The 23,418-nt window shown below is 39.4% G+C and overlaps 1 protein-coding gene across 1 annotated transcript in view; it reads left to right on the top strand.

Annotated features, from left to right (window-relative positions):
- TOP2A (DNA topoisomerase II alpha) overlaps positions 1-23,418 on the top strand; it is a 32,930-nt gene that overhangs the window by 1,461 nt on the left and 8,051 nt on the right. Inside the window, 25 exon segments of the mRNA XM_042476497.1 lie at positions 120-167; positions 169-273; positions 1,546-1,636; positions 1,954-2,017; positions 3,400-3,545; positions 4,392-4,489; positions 4,800-5,012; positions 6,145-6,318; positions 7,964-8,065; positions 8,812-8,949; positions 9,123-9,261; positions 9,683-9,840; positions 10,225-10,350; positions 11,652-11,762; positions 11,883-11,988; positions 13,251-13,368; positions 13,873-13,966; positions 14,744-14,858; positions 16,334-16,455; positions 17,023-17,171; positions 17,370-17,601; positions 18,014-18,148; positions 18,258-18,458; positions 19,486-19,681; positions 23,111-23,202. Coding sequence (XP_042332431.1) covers positions 120-167; positions 169-273; positions 1,546-1,636; positions 1,954-2,017; positions 3,400-3,545; positions 4,392-4,489; positions 4,800-5,012; positions 6,145-6,318; positions 7,964-8,065; positions 8,812-8,949; positions 9,123-9,261; positions 9,683-9,840; positions 10,225-10,350; positions 11,652-11,762; positions 11,883-11,988; positions 13,251-13,368; positions 13,873-13,966; positions 14,744-14,858; positions 16,334-16,455; positions 17,023-17,171; positions 17,370-17,601; positions 18,014-18,148; positions 18,258-18,458; positions 19,486-19,681; positions 23,111-23,202 — 3,273 coding nt within the window.

The raw sequence follows: 23,418 nt of genomic DNA, 5'->3' as shown, positions 1-23,418 counted from the left end.
TTCTTTGATTCAGAAGCTAGACATGTTTGTTTTTTCGTTTCCATTATAGCTTTTTGTTGCATGCAGCATACTGTACATTCCTTTTTCAAAATAATGTTATTTATATTTCTTCCATTTAGACGGTGAACACAAACCCCAAAGTGAATAAGATCAAAAACGAAGATGCCAAAAAAAAGGTTGTCTGTCGAACGCATCTACCAGAAGAAAACCCAGCTGGAGCATATATTGCTCCGGCCGGATACGTATATTGGCTCTGTAGAACAGGTCACCCAGGTAATAAAAACATTTTCTTTGGGATGCTGGGGTAGAGACAAGAATGTGTTGCTATAAAATGGAAGAAAACATTTCCAGATTGTTTTACTTATTGCCAAAAATGCTCTGTCGTCACAGAAAAGAGCTTGACTAGGCGTCCGAATGTGTGGTTGCCTTACAACCACTCTCTAGCATTTCACACTGAGTCCATCCGGTTCATATGGCAGACAAGAAACTGATGGTGTTGGCCTTTCATGTTCACTTGAATGAATAACAAAGGCAGAGGAAACTTGCCCTTTTTTCCCCCCTTGAAAATTGTATTGCACCAGACTTGCCCATTCCACTGCCAAGGCCTGAGAGATTGTTGCTGAGTTTTATCAAAATTATGGCAGATATTTTTGTAAACAACTTACTATTTCATTAGTCCAATAAATAATAATAATAGGATTTATTTATATGCCGCCCAATCACTGGGAATCCGGGCGGCTTACAACAGAGGGGATAATAGACGGTTCCCTGCCCTCAGGCTTACAATCTAAAAAGACATGACACAAAAGGAGAAGGGAATGGTGAGGGGGAAGGAGATCAGGTCCAGTGGTTATTCTCTCCCTCTGAGGCCTGGACCAAGGCAGATGGACTGGGAGGAGGGCTCTTCTTCTTCAGGCTAGCCCTGGTGGAGCTGGGCCTGCCTGGTCAACTCCCTCATAGGCCAGAAGATGACAGTTATGGAGAGAGGAGTTTGCATTCTGTATCTGCCATATATATTCAACTATAAATCAACCTCGGGTTTGGGGCCGAACATTGGGGGTTTTGAAATGATATGTGGATAATTCAAGGGTAAAACTTTGAGGAATGTAACAAAGGTTCTAAAGGATGAAGCAAAGAAAAACAATGCCATGAACTTACAGAATACTTAGAGAATTCTAGCTGGCATAATGTCTATGCTCACTCTAAAGGCTGGATGGATGAGAGAGTAGAGGGAGGTCAATGCTTCCAGAACAGATGATGTTACTGCTTTTAGGGGGGGTTTACAAGAGGTAAACTACAGTACTTACATTGACCTGTAGATAAATCAATTCCGTTTTTTGGTGGTTGGGTTTTTTACTGAAATTCCTAGATTTACACATGGGTATATATACAATATGCTACAGTTCTTTCTTTGACTTCCATCATTTCTCATTCTCTCCATTCCAGTACTGAAAACTATATGGTTGACATGAATTCACTTTAACAGAAGGCAATGTTGTGTACATAACTGTTTTTGATACCTAATTTGTAAAATTATCTTTTCAGCAAATGTGGGTCTTTGATGAAGATGTGGGCCTGAACTGCAGGGATGTCACCTTTGTACCTGGCCTGTATAAAATTTTTGATGAAATCTTAGGTAAGTTGAGAATGCTGTCAATAAAACATGTGACAAAACAAAATGTTTATAGGCATTTCTTTAAAGCCCAGTTAGTACATGGGATGAAATACAGAGGAATTGTAATTTATATTCTGGGTGGCTTGACAAACCCCTAATTCAACCACAGTCTCACTATTTGAATGCATTGATTGTCTTCTTCAGCCTTGTTTATAAAAGGACTAACTATAGTTAACCAGCTGAAGAAGCAAGGGCTGATTTCTAATGCCAGGCCAGGGAATTAATTCTTAGGTACTGATTTCTCACTAATTAATTTCATTTCTCTCTCCACTCTATAGTCAATGCTGCTGATAACAAGCAGAGGGATAAGAACATGTCTTGCATCAAAGTTACAATTGACCCGTAAGTCTTGTTCAGATTTTTATCTAGTATGTTTTAGCTTTCTTACACATTGGTATAGCAGGGGTGGAGTGGAATATGCAGTTCAGTCACCTGAATCTGAATTTGAGCATTCATGCTTGAGACATTGGTGTTGGTCACCTGTATAACAATTGCTTCCTTGTCACCTGTATCATTACATCAGATTTATAGGGAATCCAATCAGAAACCAGTTACTAGATCTTTTATAGTAAAATATTTAAGATTCTCAAATTTGAATGGCTAAACCTCCTCCTGCTTTTATTTACTGAACTAGCAGAAATACCTGACTTCATACAGATTACAGAGTCACGGGCACGTTCCAACGGGACTTATTGCGCGCTGTCGTTACGTGCGAGGGGCGGCGCTTCCTGACGTGCCTTGCCCCTTGCACATAACGAGGGCGTCAAAATGGTGGTGCCCTATACAGATGGGCGGCACCATTTTGACATGACAGACGCCTAGCATCTGCACGCCTCGGCGCCCTTGTGACGCAGTTTGTCCGCTGCGGTTCCCTCGCACAGCAAACACAGGTGCCAGAAGACTGCCCTTTTGGGCAGTCTGTAAAGCACCAGTGTTAGCTTAATTGACCAAAGTCTTCAAGGAAAGCCATGTAGAGCACATTTTGGCCATCTCAATGAGTGAAGTCATGGCGTTTAGGACATTCTGGTATGTGTTGCCACAGTACACCTATTCAGCCCTGTTAGGGAGAGGCTTTCTCACTCCTTGAGGTATAACCTTGTCCCTCAGATTACTCCTAGTTTCAAACTAGACTGAAAAACTATGCTGGTTATACAGGTCTGCCACCTACTGATGAAATATGGTAATCTTGGCTTCAAACATAAGAACAATTTAAGTTAATGGTATTGAAAAAACCCTCCAAGTATACAACTCAAATATATATGTATGATAACCCTCAGATGTCTGTCTTTCATGGCCTTGGAGCTATAGCTTTAATATTGGTATATTAATCCTGAATAAATATAATTAGGCAAAATTTAACAAAGGAAGTGGTGCTGTATAATCTTGCTATCAGACTAATCCATGTAGGAACATCTGCAGGTCAATCTGTATATTAAAAGCTGATGTAATATGCCAAGCAACATGAATCACAACAAATCATCCCTTACAGCAGATCTTGAATTTGACTTTCAATGCCATAGTTGTAAACAAGAAGCACAAGAGTGGATGTGTGCAAGTTGTTTCTTTAAATGAAGGATCTTAATTTGAGTCTGGAAGCAGGAGGTTTCTGAGATTACAGGGGAGCAGTGCTGAACAGCTCTGTTCAGGTGAATGTGAAATTAATTACGTTATCAGTCAGGCTTTATCTCTTTTTGATTAATAAGTATTTTGTTTTTTCTTTCTAGGGAGAATAATACAGTCTCTATTTGGAACAATGGAAAAGGGATTCCTGTTGTAGAACACAAAGTGGAGAAAGTCTATGTGCCAGCTCTTATTTTTGGGCAGCTTTTGACTTCCAGCAACTATGATGATGAGGAAAAAAAGGTCACAGGTTAGAGAAATATTATTAGATATGATTACGCAGTTCAGAAGTGACTGAGGCTTGGCAATACATCTTAAGAGGCCACCCCTTTGAAAAATCTTAGCTCTTGTCTTTTCAGAGAGTCTTCACTAGTTGGAGCTAAAGGTTCACAATTTGCACTCCTATTTGCAGAACTGCAAGATGGGAATGATCATAAAGTCAGTACTTGATTCCACCATACTTTTGCCTTGGGTGCTGTGTTCCCATCCAGTAAACAGCACACATTAAGCTTGGTATAAAAGGCACCCACTGAGGCGTGGAAAATCTGCCTCTTAACTACTGTTTATTTTTCATAGGTTGCTCTAAAGTGGATGATGGGTTAATGATTAAAAGAAGGGAAATTTAATATGTGTTACCTAAATGTTTGCAGTCTGTGTTTAGCTGTTGCTCTGTTCCTAAAAACAATGCGCCAGGCAGGATTTAGGTGGGAATTCTATGATTTCTAGATATTGTTGCACTAAAATGGAAGGATACAGGTTTCTGACTCCTGAGCTGAAGGAAAGTTAATGAATGGGAGAGGTAGCTTAAGAAAACATTCTTGGCATGCCAAAAAGAAATGGATTGTAGGTATTCCATATAGTTCTTTTTTTATAATGTGGATTCAGTGCATACAAAGCCTGAAAGATGAGTTTTGATTTGAAGTAAAACCAAATTCCTCTTTAAAACTGCAATTCTGTACAATTGCAGAATTAATTGCAATAAACTCAGCAGGGTCCTTTTCTGTGTAAATATACCTAGAACTGGGCTGTATACCATTTAACCTTTTCAGAGTACTACTGCATGTCATTAAATTAATTTGTTTATTCATTGTTCCAGGTGGTCGAAATGGTTATGGAGCAAAGCTGTGCAACATCTTCAGTACCAAATTTACAGTGGAAACTGCATGCAGAGAATATAAGAAGCTCTTTAAACAGGTATGGTGAACCTTGTAAACATAATACTGATTCTGTAATTTCAGGCTGCAGTGCCCAAAGACCATATATGTTTTTTTTAATATCAGATTCTGATTTTACTCTATATTTTCTGGAGGTCTAGACACCATCTGGTCTGCTGTTTTAATTGCTGGATTTGCACCTCTTAAATACTGAGAATTAGAAGGTGGCTAAGTTAAGAGAGTTGATCCATCCAGTTGTTTCTTCAGTAATTAGGAACTGTCTGCCATAGCTAAAGGAAGTCACCTTTGTCTCAGTAGCTAAAATTTGTTAACTCATTCTTCTTTCTCAGACTTGGACTGATAATATGAATAAAGCTGGAGAGATGAAATTGAAGTCCTTTGATGGTGAGGACTTTACATGCATCACTTTCCAACCCGATTTGTCAAAATTTAAAATGACCACTTTGGACAAAGACATTGTGGCTCTAATGTCTCGCAGAGCTTATGATATTGCAGGAGCAACCAAAGATGTCAAAGTCTTCTTGAATGGAAAGAAGCTACCTGTGAGTAAATAAAATTAATTTGTTTACCAATATTTACATGCTTTACTTTAAAAAAAAGAAGAAAACCTCTGGGAAAGCTTTATAGAACAAGTAAATTTTTAATTAATGCCATTAATATCTTTTTAATTTGTACTGGTATGCAGTTCTAGAGAGTGGCAGTATGATACTTGAGACCATTTTCCAAGGTGCTATGACCCCAGATCTCCAATTTCTTAGATACCATTGTTTAGGGCATCCTGTTGAGCACAATTTGTGGACAAGAGGCAGGGGCTCAGCCTGTCACATAACTATCTATGGAGTTATTTAGGGATTTGTAAGAAAGTACCAAAACCTTAAAACTGATCTGATAGAATGCAGGCATTTGGTGAATGTCCCTTAGCACAGGAATAATATACTGGTGATAATCGCCTTCTGTCACCAACCACAGTGTGGCATTGTACACCAGCTGCAGTCTTCAAACCAGTCTTGAGAGCATTGCATAGCTGTCTAGACCTGTACTGCATTAATCCAATCATGAAATTACTAGTGCATGGAACATAGTGTATAAGCTTATCCCTGTCCTTGAATGACTTTAATTATATTACCATCAGAATGGTAGAAAAGACACTCCAGTCCCAAAAGACATCTGTGTTTCAGTGACAGTGCTGAATTAAGAAGGATACATATTCTTCTGTGCAACACCATGCAGGAGCCAATGCTTGTTCCAAATCTCAGGCATGGAAACCAATTGTCCAAAGAGCCTCCATCTGTCCTGGGTTTAGGGCTCAATTTTTTTGGGCTCCTCAGCCCCACTACACTCAAACACGATGGCAAGTTTTCACAGTCTCCCTGAATCAGGTAGAATGGAGAAGTAGAGTGGGTTATCATCAATGTACAGAGAGTGCCTCACTCCAAATCTTCTGATAACTGCTCTCAGCAGTTTCATATAGATGTCAAATTGCATTCAGGACAAATAGCATCCTGTAGCCTAAGGGGCAAATGAAGTGGTTGCTCATAGTAATAGTGGGAATTAATCTAATATATGAAGAAGCTTCCATTAGCGAACTTACTCCCTTTTCATATGACGTGTTAACAGCCAAAGTAATGGAGTTCCTCAAGGGTTTCTGCAATGTTACCTCTCCTATCTCTATAGGTCAAAGGATTCCGCAGCTATGTGGATATGTATATTAAAGACAAGCTGGATGAAACTGGCAATTCATTGAAAGTTATCCATGAACAAGTTAATGACCGATGGGAGGTTTGTCTAACAATGAGTGAAAAGGGCTTCCAGCAAGTTAGCTTTGTCAATAGCATTGCTACAACTAAGGTAACTAACTGTCTTAGCCTGGGATTTTGAAGCTACAGTCTGTTGTTTTTTTCATCTGTCTTGACTTATTTTAGCAATAGATTCCAATTCTGCAAGCCGTCCATTGAAGAAGGCAACTTTCCTTCTAGATAGCAATTGAACTTTGAAAGTAGACTTTAAATTTTCAATTGTACAATTTTTCAAAAAGTTGGAAAAAAAAGTTTCTTAATTGGAAATAGTAAAGGTGTTTAGAAGATGTCATAGGTTTTCCTTGGTTTATAGAATTACAGCAAATATTTAAATGGCATTGGCCTAATCACAATATATTAGCATAATATGCTCTCAGGAGTCATTGACGCCAGGTGAAAATGAACTTTTTTGAAGCAGGATGGCCATTCAGTCTCTTAATCCACCACCTCTTGTTACTTAAAATAGTGACTATCTGTGGCAGTAGTGAGCATTGAATGGTCTTTCTGGTGTTGGATGGCAATTTCCATTACTCATCACCATTGGCTGTACTGACTAGGGGTGATGGAGGTTGCCTTGGATCCTGCTTAGAGAGAAAGGTGGCAGGGTATAAGCCAAATACATAAAGTTGCAACCTAATGTATCTGGAGCATCCGAAGTCCTCACATCTGAACTGTGGGATGAAGCAATGTACTGTGGGGAGCCTAGCTGCTCTATAGTTGTATTTACATATTTTGCAATGGGACATCAGCTGCATTGCAGTAATATAACCAGGGGTATTCATTTTTGTATATGTAAACTTTTATTAATTAAGGATCCATAACAGACATGATGATAATTGTCTAATGCTGTCATGCTAACCACATTTAACATGTGTACGGCCCATTAAATAGATGCATTTATTTATGCACTAATATAAAACATAAGGAAATAGTAGGAGTGAATTAACTGGCAAGGATATTTCATTGAGGTAGAATAAATATACAGTCATTTAATTTAGAAACAGTTTTATCAAGATATCTTGTTGAATACATAGGATGTTGATGAAACCAAAAATATCATTTGAAAAAGTGTCCTGTCATTGTAGTTCATTTATTTCATAAGTAGAAACATACTAACGTCAGCTACATACATTATCATTTCAATATAACAAATTACAGTGGTGCATCGGGTTACGAAATTAATTCGTTCCGTGGCACCGTTCGTAACCCGAAAAGCCTTTGTAAGCCGAATTGCCATAGGCGCTAATGGGGAAAAGCCGCGATTCCGTGCGAAAAAGCCGAAAAAAGCACCAAAAGTTTTTTCGTAACCCGAAAAAACATTCGTAACCCGGAACAATGTTTTCCTATGGGATTTTTTCGTATCCCAAAAATTTCGTAACCTGGGTATTTCGTATCCCGAGGTACCACTGTATTCTACAATGAGAACAAGAAAACTTCAATCATTTGAAATTATATCTTTGAACAATCAAGTTATTCAGTGCATTTTGCAAAAAGAGGGAACAAAAGATAGCATTGCTGTGTACTTTTCCCCCTGTTTAAAAAGTAACATAAATTTACCTGACACATCAAATAGAGCCCATTCAGCACATTAGCAAGATAGAGCTATAAAACAAAGCCCTGTGTATTGTCATAAATATGGTGGTAGTCCGTCCAAAAAGTCTCACTAATATTTGGCTTTCCTTTTTTTTTTTTTTAAGGGTGGCAGACATGTAGACTATATTGCTGACCAAATTGTCAACAAACTCATTGATGTGGTAAAGAAAAAGAACAAAGGTGGTGTTGGAGTAAAGCCTTTCCAGGTATCAATCTCAGATTTTTCTGTTTTGTTAGTCTCTTGGGCCACATTCTTAAGTTTCTGTTTCATGGAAGTACAGATGGACCATCATGTGAATCTCCAAGCTGTTTACAGCATCCTACAGTTCTAAATACAGAGTAGGCGCCCGCTGTAGACAGGGTGGTAATGTGACTACATGCAAAAATGAGTGATATTTTTATAACTTACATAGATAGTTGAGTATAAGAGGGGAAGAGATCTGAATTTTGTCCAGTGCAGCCGTGAAATATTTCCTCTGACACATTACAGTCAGCCCTCCATTTTCGCAGAGGATCCATTCCAGACCGCTGCCCTCCCCCCCTGTGAAAACAGAAACTCACCTATATTCAAGCCCCACAGGTTTGAATGGGGTATGTGTCCACGAGCACACAACAGGTGCATACCACATGACATGCTCCATTGAAAATAACGGAGGTTGTCCCTCCATGAGTATTCAAGACCGCGGACCTCAAATCCGAAAGGAGGGGCGACCGTACTCATAGTCCAAGTCCCTGCTCTTCTTTGCAATCAATTACTCTGCCGTGATTTCTCACTTTGTTTAAACACATTTTCTTTGACCCTGCTCTGTCACTTTTAAATACCTTGATTATCCTTTGGGGATTGTCAGTTTAAGAGTTTGGAGACTTTGAAGCTGGATAGATTTGAGAGATAAGACTGTCCTGTAAGCTGAAACATTTCCAGTCTGTAATAACTCCTGCATCCAAATTCCAGGTGAAGAATCACATGTGGATTTTCATAAACTGCTTGATTGAAAACCCAACTTTTGACTCCCAAACAAAAGAGAATATGACACTTCAAGCAAAGAGCTTTGGCTCAGTATGCAAGCTGAGTGAAAAGTTTGTCAAGGGGGTAAGTGTTATACAGTACATTGTGTTAACTTCTGCTTAATATTTGGAGGGGTCTTAAACCAGAGCTTGGTGCAAAATGAATTCTGACTCAAATAGGGGAGATGGGAGGAGCAGCCTTATGATACATTTCAGGCTCCATTTCATAAGCTTTTTTTCCCCTTTCTTTCTTATCAGGCAATCACTTGTGGTATAGTGGAAAACATTCTGAATTGGGTCAAATTTAAAGCCCAGGTTCAACTTAACAAGAAATGCTCTGCTGTAAAACACACTAGAATTAAAGGAATACCTAAGCTGGATGATGCCAATGATGCTGGTATGTTTTCCAATAATGTTACAAGGGCTGACACCTTGCTTTTAGTCAGAATATGAATAGTAATCTCTACAAGTCTACATAACCCAGACTGCTGAGGGGCAGATTTGCCAGTGGTATGACTATGAATCTGGTGAGATGGTGCATTTAGCAACCTTGCTTTCAGTAGACAACAATTTCATCCTATGGGGTTAATTGCACGAGAAGGAGCTAAAATCTTGGCAAAAATAGTTGCTGTCCACTTCCTGCTAACTTCTCTACCAGAACGTACCAGTTAGGGGAAGAGGAATTCTCTGGATGACTGCCTGAGCAATCTACACACATGGGATTAGCCCTCATGCATCAGAAAGTGGTAGGGGAATAAAGAATCATGTATATTGGTAAATGGTTCCTTCTAGGCTATGGTGATCATTTCTCTTTTCAGGGAGCAAGAACTCTATCAACTGTACACTCATTCTAACAGAAGGTGATTCAGCTAAGACATTAGCTGTTTCTGGCCTTGGAGTTGTAGGCAGGGACAGATTTGGAGTATTTCCCCTGCGTGGAAAGATGCTCAATGTACGGGAAGCTTCCCACAAACAGGTCAGTTGGCAACACTTTGAGCTATGGTTTGTGCTTGAGCAGAACTTGTAAATACTGTGAATAAACGCGGTTAATCTTCATTCAAACTAATAGGAAAGTGATTGTGTTGTGAACCTTGGAACAGTGACAGTTAAAATAAAAATTTGAGACCATCTTTCAAGAATCACTAATGACAACTGTTGTCCTGTGCCCAGGGGTTTTTTGTTGGGTTGTGAGCTGCAAAATCTTTTTGTATTAGCATGTTTTAAGATGTGACAGCATGTCATACGCTAAGCAAACAAAAGTTGAAATTTGTTCAAAGTTGGCTGTCAATACCAGGTGGGTTGGGAGCAGGCAATATATTAGTAGGTAGGCTTGTGCACTGAATCTAAAAATCCTTTACAGATAATGGAGAATGCTGAAATTAACAACATTATTAAGATTGTGGGTCTGCAATATAAGAAGAGCTATGATGATGAAGAATCAGTCCGGAGCCTACGTTATGGAAAGATCATGATCATGACAGATCAGGTCAGTTTTTCTCAGTGCTAGCAAGAGCAATACTGCAGTACCTAATTTCTTGTATATATGACTGATAAAGTGGGGGTTTCAACTTCCTTACCTTCAGTTAGTAACCATTATTTTATATTTTAATTCAGGTAAATCAAGGCATATTTAAACAGTAAAACAATTAAAAATTTTAGTAAAATAATAAAATTATAAAAGCAACTTTAAAACAAAGCAAAAAATAAATGCAGATGTGTCCAGTTCAATCCCAAATGACTGGTTCCACATTTTCAAAAGCAAAATTAGATTAAAGAAGATGGGAGTTAACATTTTAGATGGAGTTTTTGCTCCAGAGCTACAGGTGAAAAGGCACTGCTCCCAGAAATTTAATTTCCCTAAAAGATGCCATGTGAATCAGAATCTTTTAGATCTTAAATAACATTGGAGGGGGGAGAAGCTTGTATGGGGCAAAACAGTTTCTCAGAGCCATGGTCCCTTGCTGGATCATGCAGTTTAAGCAGTTGCCAGATTAGGTGTGCCTGATCAACCAATGGCTTCTAGTGTGAGTACCCTATATTTCATTTCTCATGTGTTGTGTCTCAGTTTTTTGAGAACCTCTGGAGATTGTACTGCTTTTCCAGAAAGGCAAAAGTAAGCATTTTGAAACAATGAGAAACTGATGAGTATAAGTAATCACGTGTGGGAGCTATTCTCAGTTACTCATATACAACTTCCCTGTGTATTTTGACATCTACAGCCTTCTGATTTTTAGCTGGGGTTGTCCTCTTTGTGATTCCATAATTTATTTCATACCTGAAATACTTTAAAATCTAATCTGGCTTCAGAAAGAATATGTTCCATGTAAACTATAAAATGTATGACTGTGCTCTGCTTAAACCACCAGTGCGTAAGTTGTGTACTCTAGTCTAAAATCACTGCTAGAACATACTGGAAGCCATAAATAGCTCCTCCATTTGTTCATAAAATAAAGCAAATGTTATGGAACAGTAAGACAATATAATGTGGTTTTACTCCTCTGAGTAGACAGAGAGAGCCAGTGTGGTGTAGTGTTGGACTAAGCCCTTGAAGACAAGGGTTCAAATCCTTGCTCAGACATGGAAACCCACCGGGTGACCTTGGGCAAGTCGCACTCTCCCAGCCTCAAATGAAACCCTGTGATAGGGTCATCATAAGTTGGAAAAGACTTGAAGGCACACAGCAGTGAGTAGACAGGTGCTGTGAGTGCTTCTTTTATGTGATACATTCGCTATCTCCCTAACAGCTCTATTGCTTTGGCTTGGTCTTCTCAACATTTTTTTTTATAGGATCAAGATGGTTCCCACATCAAAGGCTTGTTGATTAATTTCATACACCATAACTGGCCTTCTCTTCTGAGGCACCGTTTCCTTGAGGAGTTCATTACTCCCATCATAAAGGTGAGCTTTATTTTATTTTATTTTATTTTTGAGGTGAACAGTTGAAACTATCCTTTCTTAAATCCAATGGTTAAATGCTAACTGTTCAAAACATTTTCAGATTCTTACTTTTTACCCTAGGTTTCTAAAAACAAAGAAGAGATTCCTTTCTATAGCATTCCTGAATTTGAAGAATGGAAAAGCAGCAATCCTAACTACAAAAACTGGAAAATCAAGTACTACAAAGGTTTGTCTTAAAATCTTGTGTGATAGCACCAGTGGAACCAACTTTATTATTACCACTTTTTAAAAAGTTACTTAAAATCATAGGGGAATGGTGGATGTGTACCCAATATTTAAGTCTAGCAAGTGGTTTCTGTTTAGAAAACAAGATATAAGATGAATATTGATCTATATAAATAAATACAGGGAATGGCTCGAACCATAACACTTCCCAAGTTGTTCATAAAACAGAAAGAGGCTAAAAAGGGATATCTTTGAATGATTTAATATAAGTAATGCAGAGTCGGATAAAAATATGGCCAGATATATAGACATTCTCAATCAGGTGGGCAAAAAGTACCTGAAAATGATGGGTTTAGGTACTGCTGCTCAGAAAGGCAAGCACCACATGACCATAATTTTTAATCTACTAAAAGTCACATTCTCAATGGCAAGAAAAATGCTTTAAGATTGGAGTTAAAAGTACATATAAATGTCTAGCTTTGCTCCTAGTTTTTTGCTGCCCTGTACAAAGCTTCTTTCTGAGTTTCCCTTCTGCCTTACTCAGCAGATTCTTCTCTGTTTACTTTAGAAGTATATCTGGTCAAACTTCCTTTTCCACATACAAAAACTGTTCTCCCCCCGCCCCCTTTCCTTTTCTCTATTCCTCTGAAGCTTATCAAATGTATTAGAATCTTGCAAAGCTCCAAACACAAGTCTGCCATTGGAGTGTACAGGCTGTTGGCATGTTCATGGCAGTGGGGAGACAAAAACTGATTAGGATAACTGTACTGCAGCAGGGATGATAATGAGGTCTGAACATGGTCACCACCTTTTCATGATTCCTAGGAAGTAGACTAAGAGTGTAGTTGTAAATGGATGTCTCCCCTGACCTCTGCCTGTGCAGCTACTTAAAAGGTTCTACAGCCACCAATGCAGCCCTCCAAGCCCATAAGACCACGGCTGCTCAAAATGAAATCCTCCAGTTACACATGGGCACTTCCCCTTGGTGCAGCACCATATTAGATTGTGACACAGTTTTAATACTAGATCCATCTGCATTGCATCCATAAGCAATGCTAAATAAATAGATTGATGTGGGCTATCATATAATAAGTGCTTACACTGAGATGTTTTAATGCAAAGATGAAATGAATAATTTTTTAGTTCTGAAGTCATTGGGTTTTTATCTACAATATATGTTGAGGCTTATGTATTCAGTGCATGATAGGTTGTATAGTTTTTATCTAGGTATCCAACTGGGCCTATCTGTCTTTATCTGTATAGGTCTGGGTACCAGCACTTCAAAGGAGGCAAAAGAGTATTTTGCAGAAATGGCAAGGCACCGAATACCCTTCAAGTACTCTGGCCCCGAAGATGATGCTGCGATTACTCTGGTAACACAGTTATTCCTAGTTCTCTATTGCCTGGGGTTGAACCTGCAAAGCATTAATAATTAATCATTAAGTATTTTTAAAAAATGAGTATGTTCCCACCAGAGGAACCTTTTTAAAAAAGACTGCAGTTGATGTATCTTTTATCCCAGGCCTATTAAAGCTTGGAGGGTGTCTTTCTGGTATGGAATACCTCTGGACTGTTTGTGCTCAGGATTCACTTATAATATAGTAGCAATTAAAAAACAGGCAATGAAGCCGGAATGTGCTAGCCCTCTGAACTACCTGTACCTGGGTATGTTTCCACTGTGGCTGGCTGGAACGAGACACCTTTTAATCGCTAGGAAATATAGTCAGCAGAAACTGACTTTGAGGAAGTAAAAATTATTTTAGTCTATGATGTTAGGTGAATATTTTAGTCATTATCCTAAATACATATATCTAATGTCCTGAATAGGTATACTGGTGAAAACTAGTCTCTGAATAAATTGACTGTTCATTTTGTAATGCTCAAGGCCTTTAGCAAAAAAAAAGGTTGATGACCGAAAGGAATGGCTGACAAACTTCATGGAAGACCGAAGGCAGAGGAAGCTACATGGACTGCCAGATGTAAGTGGTCTTTACACGAGCATATTACTGTCTTATAGTTGTGGGCGGAGGGGGAGAACAGTAGCTCAGTAGCAGAGTGTATGCTTTGCATGCAGAGGTAGATAGGGATCTTCAGTTAGAAGGATTAGGTAGCTGTTCATGTGAAAGAACTGTTCCCAAGATTCTGGAGAACAAACAATATGTAGGGCAGGCAAATCATCCCACCAGATACAAGACAAATTCCTATTTTTGTATCGGGCCAGGTTATCTAATCAGGTAAATGTATCGGAGGTTGACCCTGACTGAAGGTTCAGCTGTTTGGCCCAAAGGCTGTCCTAACGTCTGTAAAATGTAACAATTTCAAACTGGCCTTTTTTCACAACTTTAGTGCTAATGGGATTTTATCTACTGAAGCTGAAGGTGGAGAGCAATTTTCATTAGAATCATGATGCAGACAAAAAAGGAAGCAGGCAAGCTAATGCACTCCCATGCTCCATGTTGAATGGAAAGAATGATGAGAAATATTTGAACATGACAAATGAAGGCAGCTGATGGCATTCAGTTATGAGTTATTTCGCATGGCTCTGAGTGATGTCTGCATATGTGACCCCCTGCATTAGTCAGTTCTGTAATGGAGTGGGCCAGTTCTTTGTGACCCCTCATCATTACAGGAACCTATCTAGCTATGTCTTGTCAAGGGGAGCAGACTATTAGAAATGAAAATAGTTGTGTGCTAGAAGAAAGCATTAATGAGCTGCTTGGAAAGGATAATGATTTAAACTGCTTTATTATACTTAGGATTACTTATATGGGAAAGCTACAACTTATCTGACATACAATGATTTCATCAACAAAGAACTTGTTCTCTTCTCAAACTCTGACAATGAGCGATCCATCCCATCATTGGTTGATGGTAAGCTGCCTATTATGTGCACTGCTTTAAAATCTAGACCAGGTTTCCTTGTTTCATAAACTTTGTTGTTGTGTGCTATCAAGTTGTTTCTGACCCTAAGGCATAAACCATTCATGGGGTTTTCTGAGCCTTAGAGTATGTGACTCACCCAAGGTCTCTGATTTCCATGGCCAAACAGGGTATCAAACCCAGGTCTCCAGAGTCATAATCCATTGCTCGAACCATTATAGCATGTATGCTACACCATGCTGACTCTTTTATTCATTTTAAATAAGTGAACTCACAGCTTTATGTTGGAGACTTGGGTTATCCAAACCGGCCTGAAAGGCTGGCCTGTTGGCATAGTCAGGGCGCAGCGTCCTGACGACGCAGGCCCTAGCTCTGCCTCCAGGGTGCCATGATGGTGCATGCCATCGTGACCCAACTCCAGCACTGGGTCCAGATGATGCTGTGCCAAAGAGATGCCATACAACTGTGCCACTGTGGCTATGCCGCCCTTTGGAGGGAGCAAAAACGAGCTGCTTTTTGGGCCTTCAAGAGGCCAGATCAAGGCAGTGGCATGAGCTTGCTGTGGCCCCAATTTAGCCCCTCAGATAACAAAGGGCAAAATTAGCAGGAAAGATTTGATTCTGAGATTTCTTCTTTTCCACACACTTGCCTGAAATAGAATGAGTGCATTAGAAAACATACTGTTTTTCACAAAATGATTCACTTTGATATATCTGCACTAAACCAACATACAATGTATCTTTTGTATGTATTTTCCAGTTGGTTTTTAATGATCCTCTTGGGTTCCTTTCCTGAGAGAACCGATATCTGTATTACTGAGGTGAAGGCAATATTTTTTAATAGTTATATTTCTAACACTTGTCATGTTTGATAGTTCTTAGCTTTTCAATTTTTAAACAAAAAGGTTTTCCTGAAGCAATGGTAGTAAAATGATAAAAAACATACTTTTCCAGCTAAAACAAAGGATTTTACCCATCTCATCTGCACCTTATAGAGTAGCTTCATTTGTGAGTAATGACATGAATGTGTGTCATTTTTCACATTTTAAAGTGCCTTTATTATGATCGTAAGAAGTATTGGGATCTCTTTGTACATACGCTAACTGAATGGAAACTTAAGACACCCACTTGAAATTTACCCTCGTGCTAAAGCCTAGGTGCTCATGCCTTATAAAGCTAATCTGCTTTCTTATCAGGGAGTAACTTTTTTGCTTGGCCATTGTAAGGAGGAATAGTTTGCTTACTCGCAGTGGTGGTTCTGGTTGGTTGTCTCATCTCTTCTCTCTCCACCCCTTCAGTATAAGAGCAAAAGTGACAAAACCAATCCCTTTCCAATGTATGCTCCAAATCTCAGTGTTACCTGATTTGCCCTGTGATAAGAACTGTCTTAATTAATCTGGCAATTGCTTTTTATAAAAAAGAAGCCTGTGGTTTGACTTCAGGTGACTTGCTGTTTGTTCTTTTTAGGACTGAAGCCAGGTCAGAGGAAAGTTTTGTTCACATGCTTCAAAAGAAATGACAAGCGGGAGGTGAAAGTTGCCCAGTTGGCTGGATCAGTGGCTGAAATGTCCTCTTACCATCATGGAGAGGTAAGAGAAGTGATCGATTGCATTGAGGCCAGAAATGAGCAGTAGCACTTTTGCTCCAGGGAAGGGCTGACACACATTGAAAGAAGACCTGTGTTGTATTTCTGCTGCTCAAACTGCTTTCAATTATTACAGACATTTGTCTTTGCCATGGTTTTAATGTTCTAGTACTGTTTTATTTATTAAATAAATAATATTAAATTTGTTTCCCACTCTATCCCAAACAAAAACAGAAAAAATGTTTAAAAATAAATTATATCTCATTTTGCTGAGAGGGAAGGAACAACTCTTGATATCTGGCCTTTGACAGGGCCTAGTGTTCAAGTGACCTTTCTCTTTCCTGCAACCACAGACCAATTGGTCAACAACTCAGGCATATTCTGTTAGGAAGCCAAAAAGAAGTAAGCTCTCAAACAGACTTTGTTCTTCTGGCCCCTTGTGGCCAGGTTAATCTCTCCCTTGCCAATTAATGTATTTGATTTACAATGTGGTTTCTGCCATGTCTGTCCACCAATTCATAGTATTGCGTTTTGGCTTCAATTTTTTAAATTTGCATTTTGCCTGTTCCAGGCCTCACTGATGATGACCATTATCAATTTGGCTCAAAATTTTGTGGGCAGCAATAACCTTAACCTGCTTCAGCCCATTGGCCAATTTGGAACCAGGTTGCATGGTGGAAAGGACTCAGCTAGCCCTCGATACATCTTCACTATGCTCAGGTGAGTAGCAGTCTGCTTGAACTGTATTTGTTTTGAAAGTTATAACCACTTTTAAAGCCTCTAATCCGTTTACACAGTCTGGATATAATGAGTTCTGCTGCAAGAAATTCAGCAAGATGATTCTTTGTCCTTGCCAGAATAAAATTTCTAAGGTAGTTACTATATAACAATTTAAAAATAAGTCCTTTTCTTTTCTAGCCCTTTGGCACGATTGGCTTTCCCAGCAGTAGATGACAGTGTTCTAAAATTTTTATATGATGATAACCAACGGGTAGAACCAGAATGGTATGTCCCCATCATTCCCATGGTCCTAATCAATGGTGCTGAGGGTATTGGAACTGGCTGGTCATGCAAGCTTCCCAACTACGATATCCGAGAAGTGGTGAATAACATTCGACGCATGCTGGATGGAGATGAACTGCTGCCAATGGTAATTAAAATGTATTTTAAAAAGTTTTGGAAAGAGAAATATCTGTGGTGGGAAGCAAAAGCAGAATTTTCTGCCATGGTGTTTTGACTCATGAGATCTGGACAAAACTCATGACTTTGATACTGGAGCTATGATTCTTCAGTTTTTAAAGATTTTTAATAACTAGTCCACGTGATCAAGAAAATTTCATATAGCATGCAGTCCACTATGAAAGACTTGGAAAACTGAGGAATGTTACCATTACACTTTGAAATCTCCCCTGTTGCTCTCAGTCCTTGTTCCCTTTTCCCTTCACTGTATATCTAGAATCCCTTCTTTTCACTGTTGTTGTGAGATCAAAACTTACCATGTTGTGCAACCTTAGGAAACTTATGGAGTTTGGCTTATTCTGTTTCATTTTCTATATTTTTAGGTTCCTAGTTATAAGAATTTCAAAGGTACAATAGATTCACTGGGGCAAAACCAGTACCTAGTCAACGGGGAGGTGTTCATTCTTGATTCAACCACCATTGAGATTTCTGAGCTTCCTGTTCGCACATGGACACAGGTAAGACATTTCTTACTACATTCCTTAAACAGTTTAACATTCATAAGTTCCTGAGCATATTTTACTATAAAGAAAATGCAGGTTGTGATGGTGATCTCTCTTGCCCTAGGTATACAAAGAACAGGTTTTGGAACCCATGCTGAATGGCACAGAAAAGACTCCCCCACTAATAACAGACTACAAAGAATACCACACAGACACCACTGTCAAATTTGTAGTAAAAATGAGTGAACAAAATCTGGCACAAGCAGAGGCTGCTGGGCTACACAAAGTCTTCAAACTACAGACTCCTCTTTCTTGCAACAACATGGTAAGAACGTATCCAGAGGTAATCTAAATGCTCCATTCATTCAGCCTGAAATGAGACAAGCAACCAGATGGAGATAACTAAGATAACAAAATGAAAAATGTTTACTTAACTAAAATTCTTTGAGATTCCAAATAAAAATACAATTATTGCTAATGGCTTGTTTAATACTAAGCCACCTTTTAAATTGGATTAGGTGTCTAAAGGACACTGTCAAGATACTAGTTTTTTAAAAAAATCTGGAGGGTCGATAGGCCTTTACATATGATGCTTTCTGTTACCTGAATCATAGTAATCTATTTATTACCTGTTATCTCAAACACATAGTGAAATCCTAAATATGCCTTCTTAGAAGTTGTCTCTGTTGAGTTTAATGTAAAGATAGGAGTCATGCAATCCTCCTGATATTGGACTGCAACCCTCAGTATTCCTCACCATTGACTAGGATTCTTTGAAATGCAGTCCAACAACACTGGAGAGCTACGTGATTCCCATCTCTGGTTTAATTGGATTTCTTTTTGCTATGTGTGTACAGATTTACAGCACAATCTCTGAAATAATATATTTCTTAAAGTTAGCAAGTCATCCTGTGCATATTTTCAGAAATATAACCTATTGAAATTGGTGGAATTTACTTCAGAGTAAGTAGGCAGTGAGAATGGTATTTGCATAGTAAACAAAAATTATATTTGTGGCATATTAGCAGCATGAAAGACGCGAACAAATGCTTCCAGCCTACAAAAGCTTCTTTGCTTGGTCATTTGGAGGAGATTCCTAAAGGAGCTATTTCACAGACCTGTCTTAGAAAAATGTTTATCCTTTTTTTAAAAAGACCTTAAAAAGTAAAGTAATACAATTCTATCAGTAGCCTAGAACACACAATGGCCTTTGATAGCTCCTCACAGATAGGTTGACAGCTGGGATTAAATATTTGGGGATTAAGGCAAGGAGCACACACGTAGCCTTGCAAGGCTTGATCAAAGACTTCCAGATTGTTATGTAATTTCTGGAATATTGTTCTGTGTTCCAGGTACTTTTTGATCACGTTGGCTGCCTGAAGAAATATGAAACTGCAGAGGACATTCTACGAGAGTTTTATGAACTTAGATTGCGCTATTACTCCTTAAGAAAAGACTGGCTTGTTGGGATGCTCAGTGCAGAGTCATCAAAACTGAACAACCAGGCTCGCTTTATCCTAGAAAAAATAGAGGGCAAAATTGTGATTGGTAAGTAATATCTGAATGTACTTTGAGTCATAAATTTGTGAAAGTGCAGTTCAAAACAAAGATAATGCAAATGTTCATTTGAGGCAACTTGAACAAACTAAACATTTTGGTTCTTCTGTCTGGAGTGCCAGATGATATGTACCCTTGTTCTTCATATGGTGCCAAACAGTCTAAACCTAGGTCCAAAATGTGCTGCAGAAATAATCCAGTTTGAGGTCGCTTTAACTACCCTGGCTCAGCGCTAGAGAATCCTGGGAACTGTAGTTTATTGTGGTACTAGAGCTCTCTGACAGAAGACTAAATGTCTCACAAAACTACAGTTCCCAGAATTCCGTAGCATTGATCCAGGGCAGTTAAAGCAGTCTCAAAACAGGATTATTTCTGCAGTGTGTTTTGGACCTTATGAGATCTTTTATTCTCTGCAAGTGGAGAAGGAGCCATTCAGGATTGGGTTAACTCCTGCTGTTCCAAATACAAGGCTCCCCATAAGCATCATAAGAATCAGGCACATAACTCATGTGGCAGCTATTTTATGTTATGAAACCCTGCTGGCAATCATTTTTATTTCACATATCCTTATTTTTGCTAATAGGAATTATGTCAGTTCCTAATCTTTTCTTCCCTATGACCCTTCCTATGGAAGATCAGTCTGATTAGTCCATCAAATTTCTAATATGGTGTGGTGGATAAATTGGTGGCTGTTAACTGGTCACATTGTCTGGCAATACCCTCCTGCTAAAAAATCTTGCCATTCACATATTCTTCCTCTCGCCACTTACTATTAAATGCATGGACCTTGCCACCCATCCCTCCATAGATGAAGGCACCAAAAATGTCAGCACATTCATCTGAGGATGTTATTACTGCCTCTCCTGATATTATCTTGGGCTATCCATCCTGATACCATGGAATTGCCAGGATCAGTTGAGGATCAGGAAGACTGGTCATATTCAGAGGAACTGGATGACAATGTAAAGAGAAGAAATTTTAATCTGCATGATTTTGTTCTCTTCTTGACTAAAACGGACAAGTAGGCTCATCTTTCTTTAAAAAGGGGGACTCTTCCTCCAGGGGCACCTCTATGTTTCCTGAGCCCAAGGCAGATTCCAGTACAGCACCCATCCCTCTTGATTTTGAGAATCTGGTCAAGTCAGTGGGGTTACCCTCTGCAAGGCAGGAAGAATATTAGTCTGGCCCAGTGGCTATATTCTGTATCTCCCCAGGGCATGGTCTAAATATAGCTTCCTGTAACCAAAGCCTCTATTGTGGCTCTTCTCTCAGGGTAACTACACAAGAAGACACTTATTTAGAGTCCAATGAGAAAAGGGTGAATTCTGTGCTTAAGAAGTACCACAGATCTGCAGCCCTATCTATCCATGCCTCTTCTAAGCATCTCTAGTTTTCACAGTAACTGTGCTCTGGATTAAGGATCTCTTGCTGACAACCCTAATCTGGGTTAAAAAAAATCATTGCACAAGGCTCCAAGATGCATAAAAGTTTTTCCTGTTAGCGGATGCCACAACAGATTTATCAGATCAGCATTCCAGAACAATTTTGGCTACAGCTCTCTCCTGTTTGGAAATGTGGAAACATTAAGAAGACAAATATGCCTTTCATTCAGAACAAGGTAGTTAAGCATCCATCAAAACCTTCCGATCATTCCTTTTAGCTTTTCCATTGTTTTGGATAAAGCGGGGACTTCAAACCAGTATGGAATAGGCTTAATTTACCCTTCTGCGACCAGGGAAATTAGCCAAGGTAACACAGGCAGGGAGTCAGCCTAACTCACAGTGTCAGGCAATAGGGGTCAGTTGTCATGATTCCTTCCAGCCTGGAAAATTTCTATGACAGATCAATGGGTATTGAGGACTATAAAATAAGGATATGCCATAGATGCCACCCAGAGCCCCCTTCCTCTAGTCTCTGATCTCAAGATCACTGGATAAAAACTTGATTCAACAGGCCATCACCCACTGTCCCAGGAAGCCATAGAGCTAGTTCCTACAAAGGAAAGATCCACAGGAACGTATTCAGTGTCTTTTCTGTGGTGTTGTAACAGGAAGAAGGAGGAATACACCCTATTCTGGATCTGAAGTTCTTCAGCAGGGTTGTCAGGTAGAGGAAATACTGGGTGGAGAGTCTCATGACCATACATGAAAAACTTTTTCCTGGGGCTTCCACCTTTCAATAGATTTGGTGAAAACTAACTTACACATTCTTGTGCCTCCTTCTTCATGTGAACACCTGTTTTTGTTTCCTCGATACACATTACCAGTTCAGAGCCCTGCCATTTGGGTTAGCCTCCAGGGTATTTACGAAGCTCATGGTTGTTCCTGTGAGTCTGCAGGTCATCCATCTTTTCCCTTATTTGGACCATCTGCTTCAGAGATCTCCAACTCTTCCAGGTATTCAAAGAGCTCAACAGACCATGCTCAATGTCTAGCAGGTCACAAATTTGTGATTAATCACAAGAAAAATCATTTAAGCCCATCCAAACAGTTAATTCAACTAGGCGCATTCCTAGATATGCATACAGGGTTGATTGATCCATCTCCAGAGGGAATAGAAAAACTCCAGTCCTCTCTGTTGTCATAGTCATTCAACAAACCTGATGGATTTAGCACATATGCTAAGTCAACCAGCTCTTAATCCAATTGCGTAGAAGTCTTCCAACAGGTTCAACTCCAGTTTTGCCCAGGATGTTATCTTGCCTTTTCCTCCAGGTCTCACGTATATCTTTTGTCTTCTCATATTGAGTGTTTTGAGGAAGATTGGACCAGAGCAGGCACTTGTGGTGCTAGTCGCTTCATACTGGTGAGATGGCTGTGGTTCACAGTTACTGGCTCTAACAATGCAAGGACTAAGGTTTCTTTTATCTCCATCATCTATTTTTACAAGATCCAAGCCTACATCCTCTATCTCTGGTTGTTTTCAAGTTCTCTTTCTGAGGTGAATTCTTCGTTTCACCTTTCCCAGCCTCTTATGCTTCCTTCCTTTTGTCTTAGAGAAACACAAAAATCAGATGTCTCGAGAGCCTTAAAGTTTTATATCAGATACATTAGACGATTTAGGAGGTTACTAGCACCTAGCTTTGGTCCCCAGGGAAGCCTCAGCCTCCAGACTGCGGGACTTCCCCACGGACCAAAAAGTTATGACACCACAGTGCGCCAATGGCACAGTCACAATGGCACCGTGATGTACAGGCACTAGGCATCCATCACATAATGATCGCGGTGCCCATCTGTATAGGGCTCCGCCATTTTGACGCCCTAGTCATGTGTGAGGGGCGAGGACGTCCTATCGCACCCATCTGGACCAGGCCTTCTCCTTGGCAAGAATGGACATGGAAAGTTCCCAGGTGTACCCATTTGGTGCTTTGTTCATCAGTGTTCATTTCTATTGCTGATTTGAAATGTTTGTCTTTTCCAGAGAACAAGCCCAAGAAAGAATTAATTAAGGTCCTCATCCAGAGGGGTTATGATTCTGATCCAGTAAAGAAATGGAAGGAATCTCAACAAAAGGTATTACAGACTTTAATCTATTCTTAAATAGTTGATTGCTTTATGACTCCTGTTTCTATATCTGTGTGAGGAGAGCCACCCAGTTCTTCTGCCTTAGCAGCTGCTACAACTCAAACAATGGATCATCAAAGACTAGTGGTCTTTTAAGGTGGAAAGGTGACCTCAGAGCTATATGCACAGCTGATCTGATGGCAGTATTTCTAGCTTCATTGTTAT

Source organism: Sceloporus undulatus, chromosome 6, assembly GCF_019175285.1.
Source record: "Sceloporus undulatus isolate JIND9_A2432 ecotype Alabama chromosome 6, SceUnd_v1.1, whole genome shotgun sequence".
NCBI classification, from domain to species: domain Eukaryota; kingdom Metazoa; phylum Chordata; class Lepidosauria; order Squamata; family Phrynosomatidae; genus Sceloporus; species Sceloporus undulatus.
The sequence above is the reverse complement of the archived record's forward strand: the minus strand, read 5'-3'. Positions and strand labels throughout refer to the sequence as shown.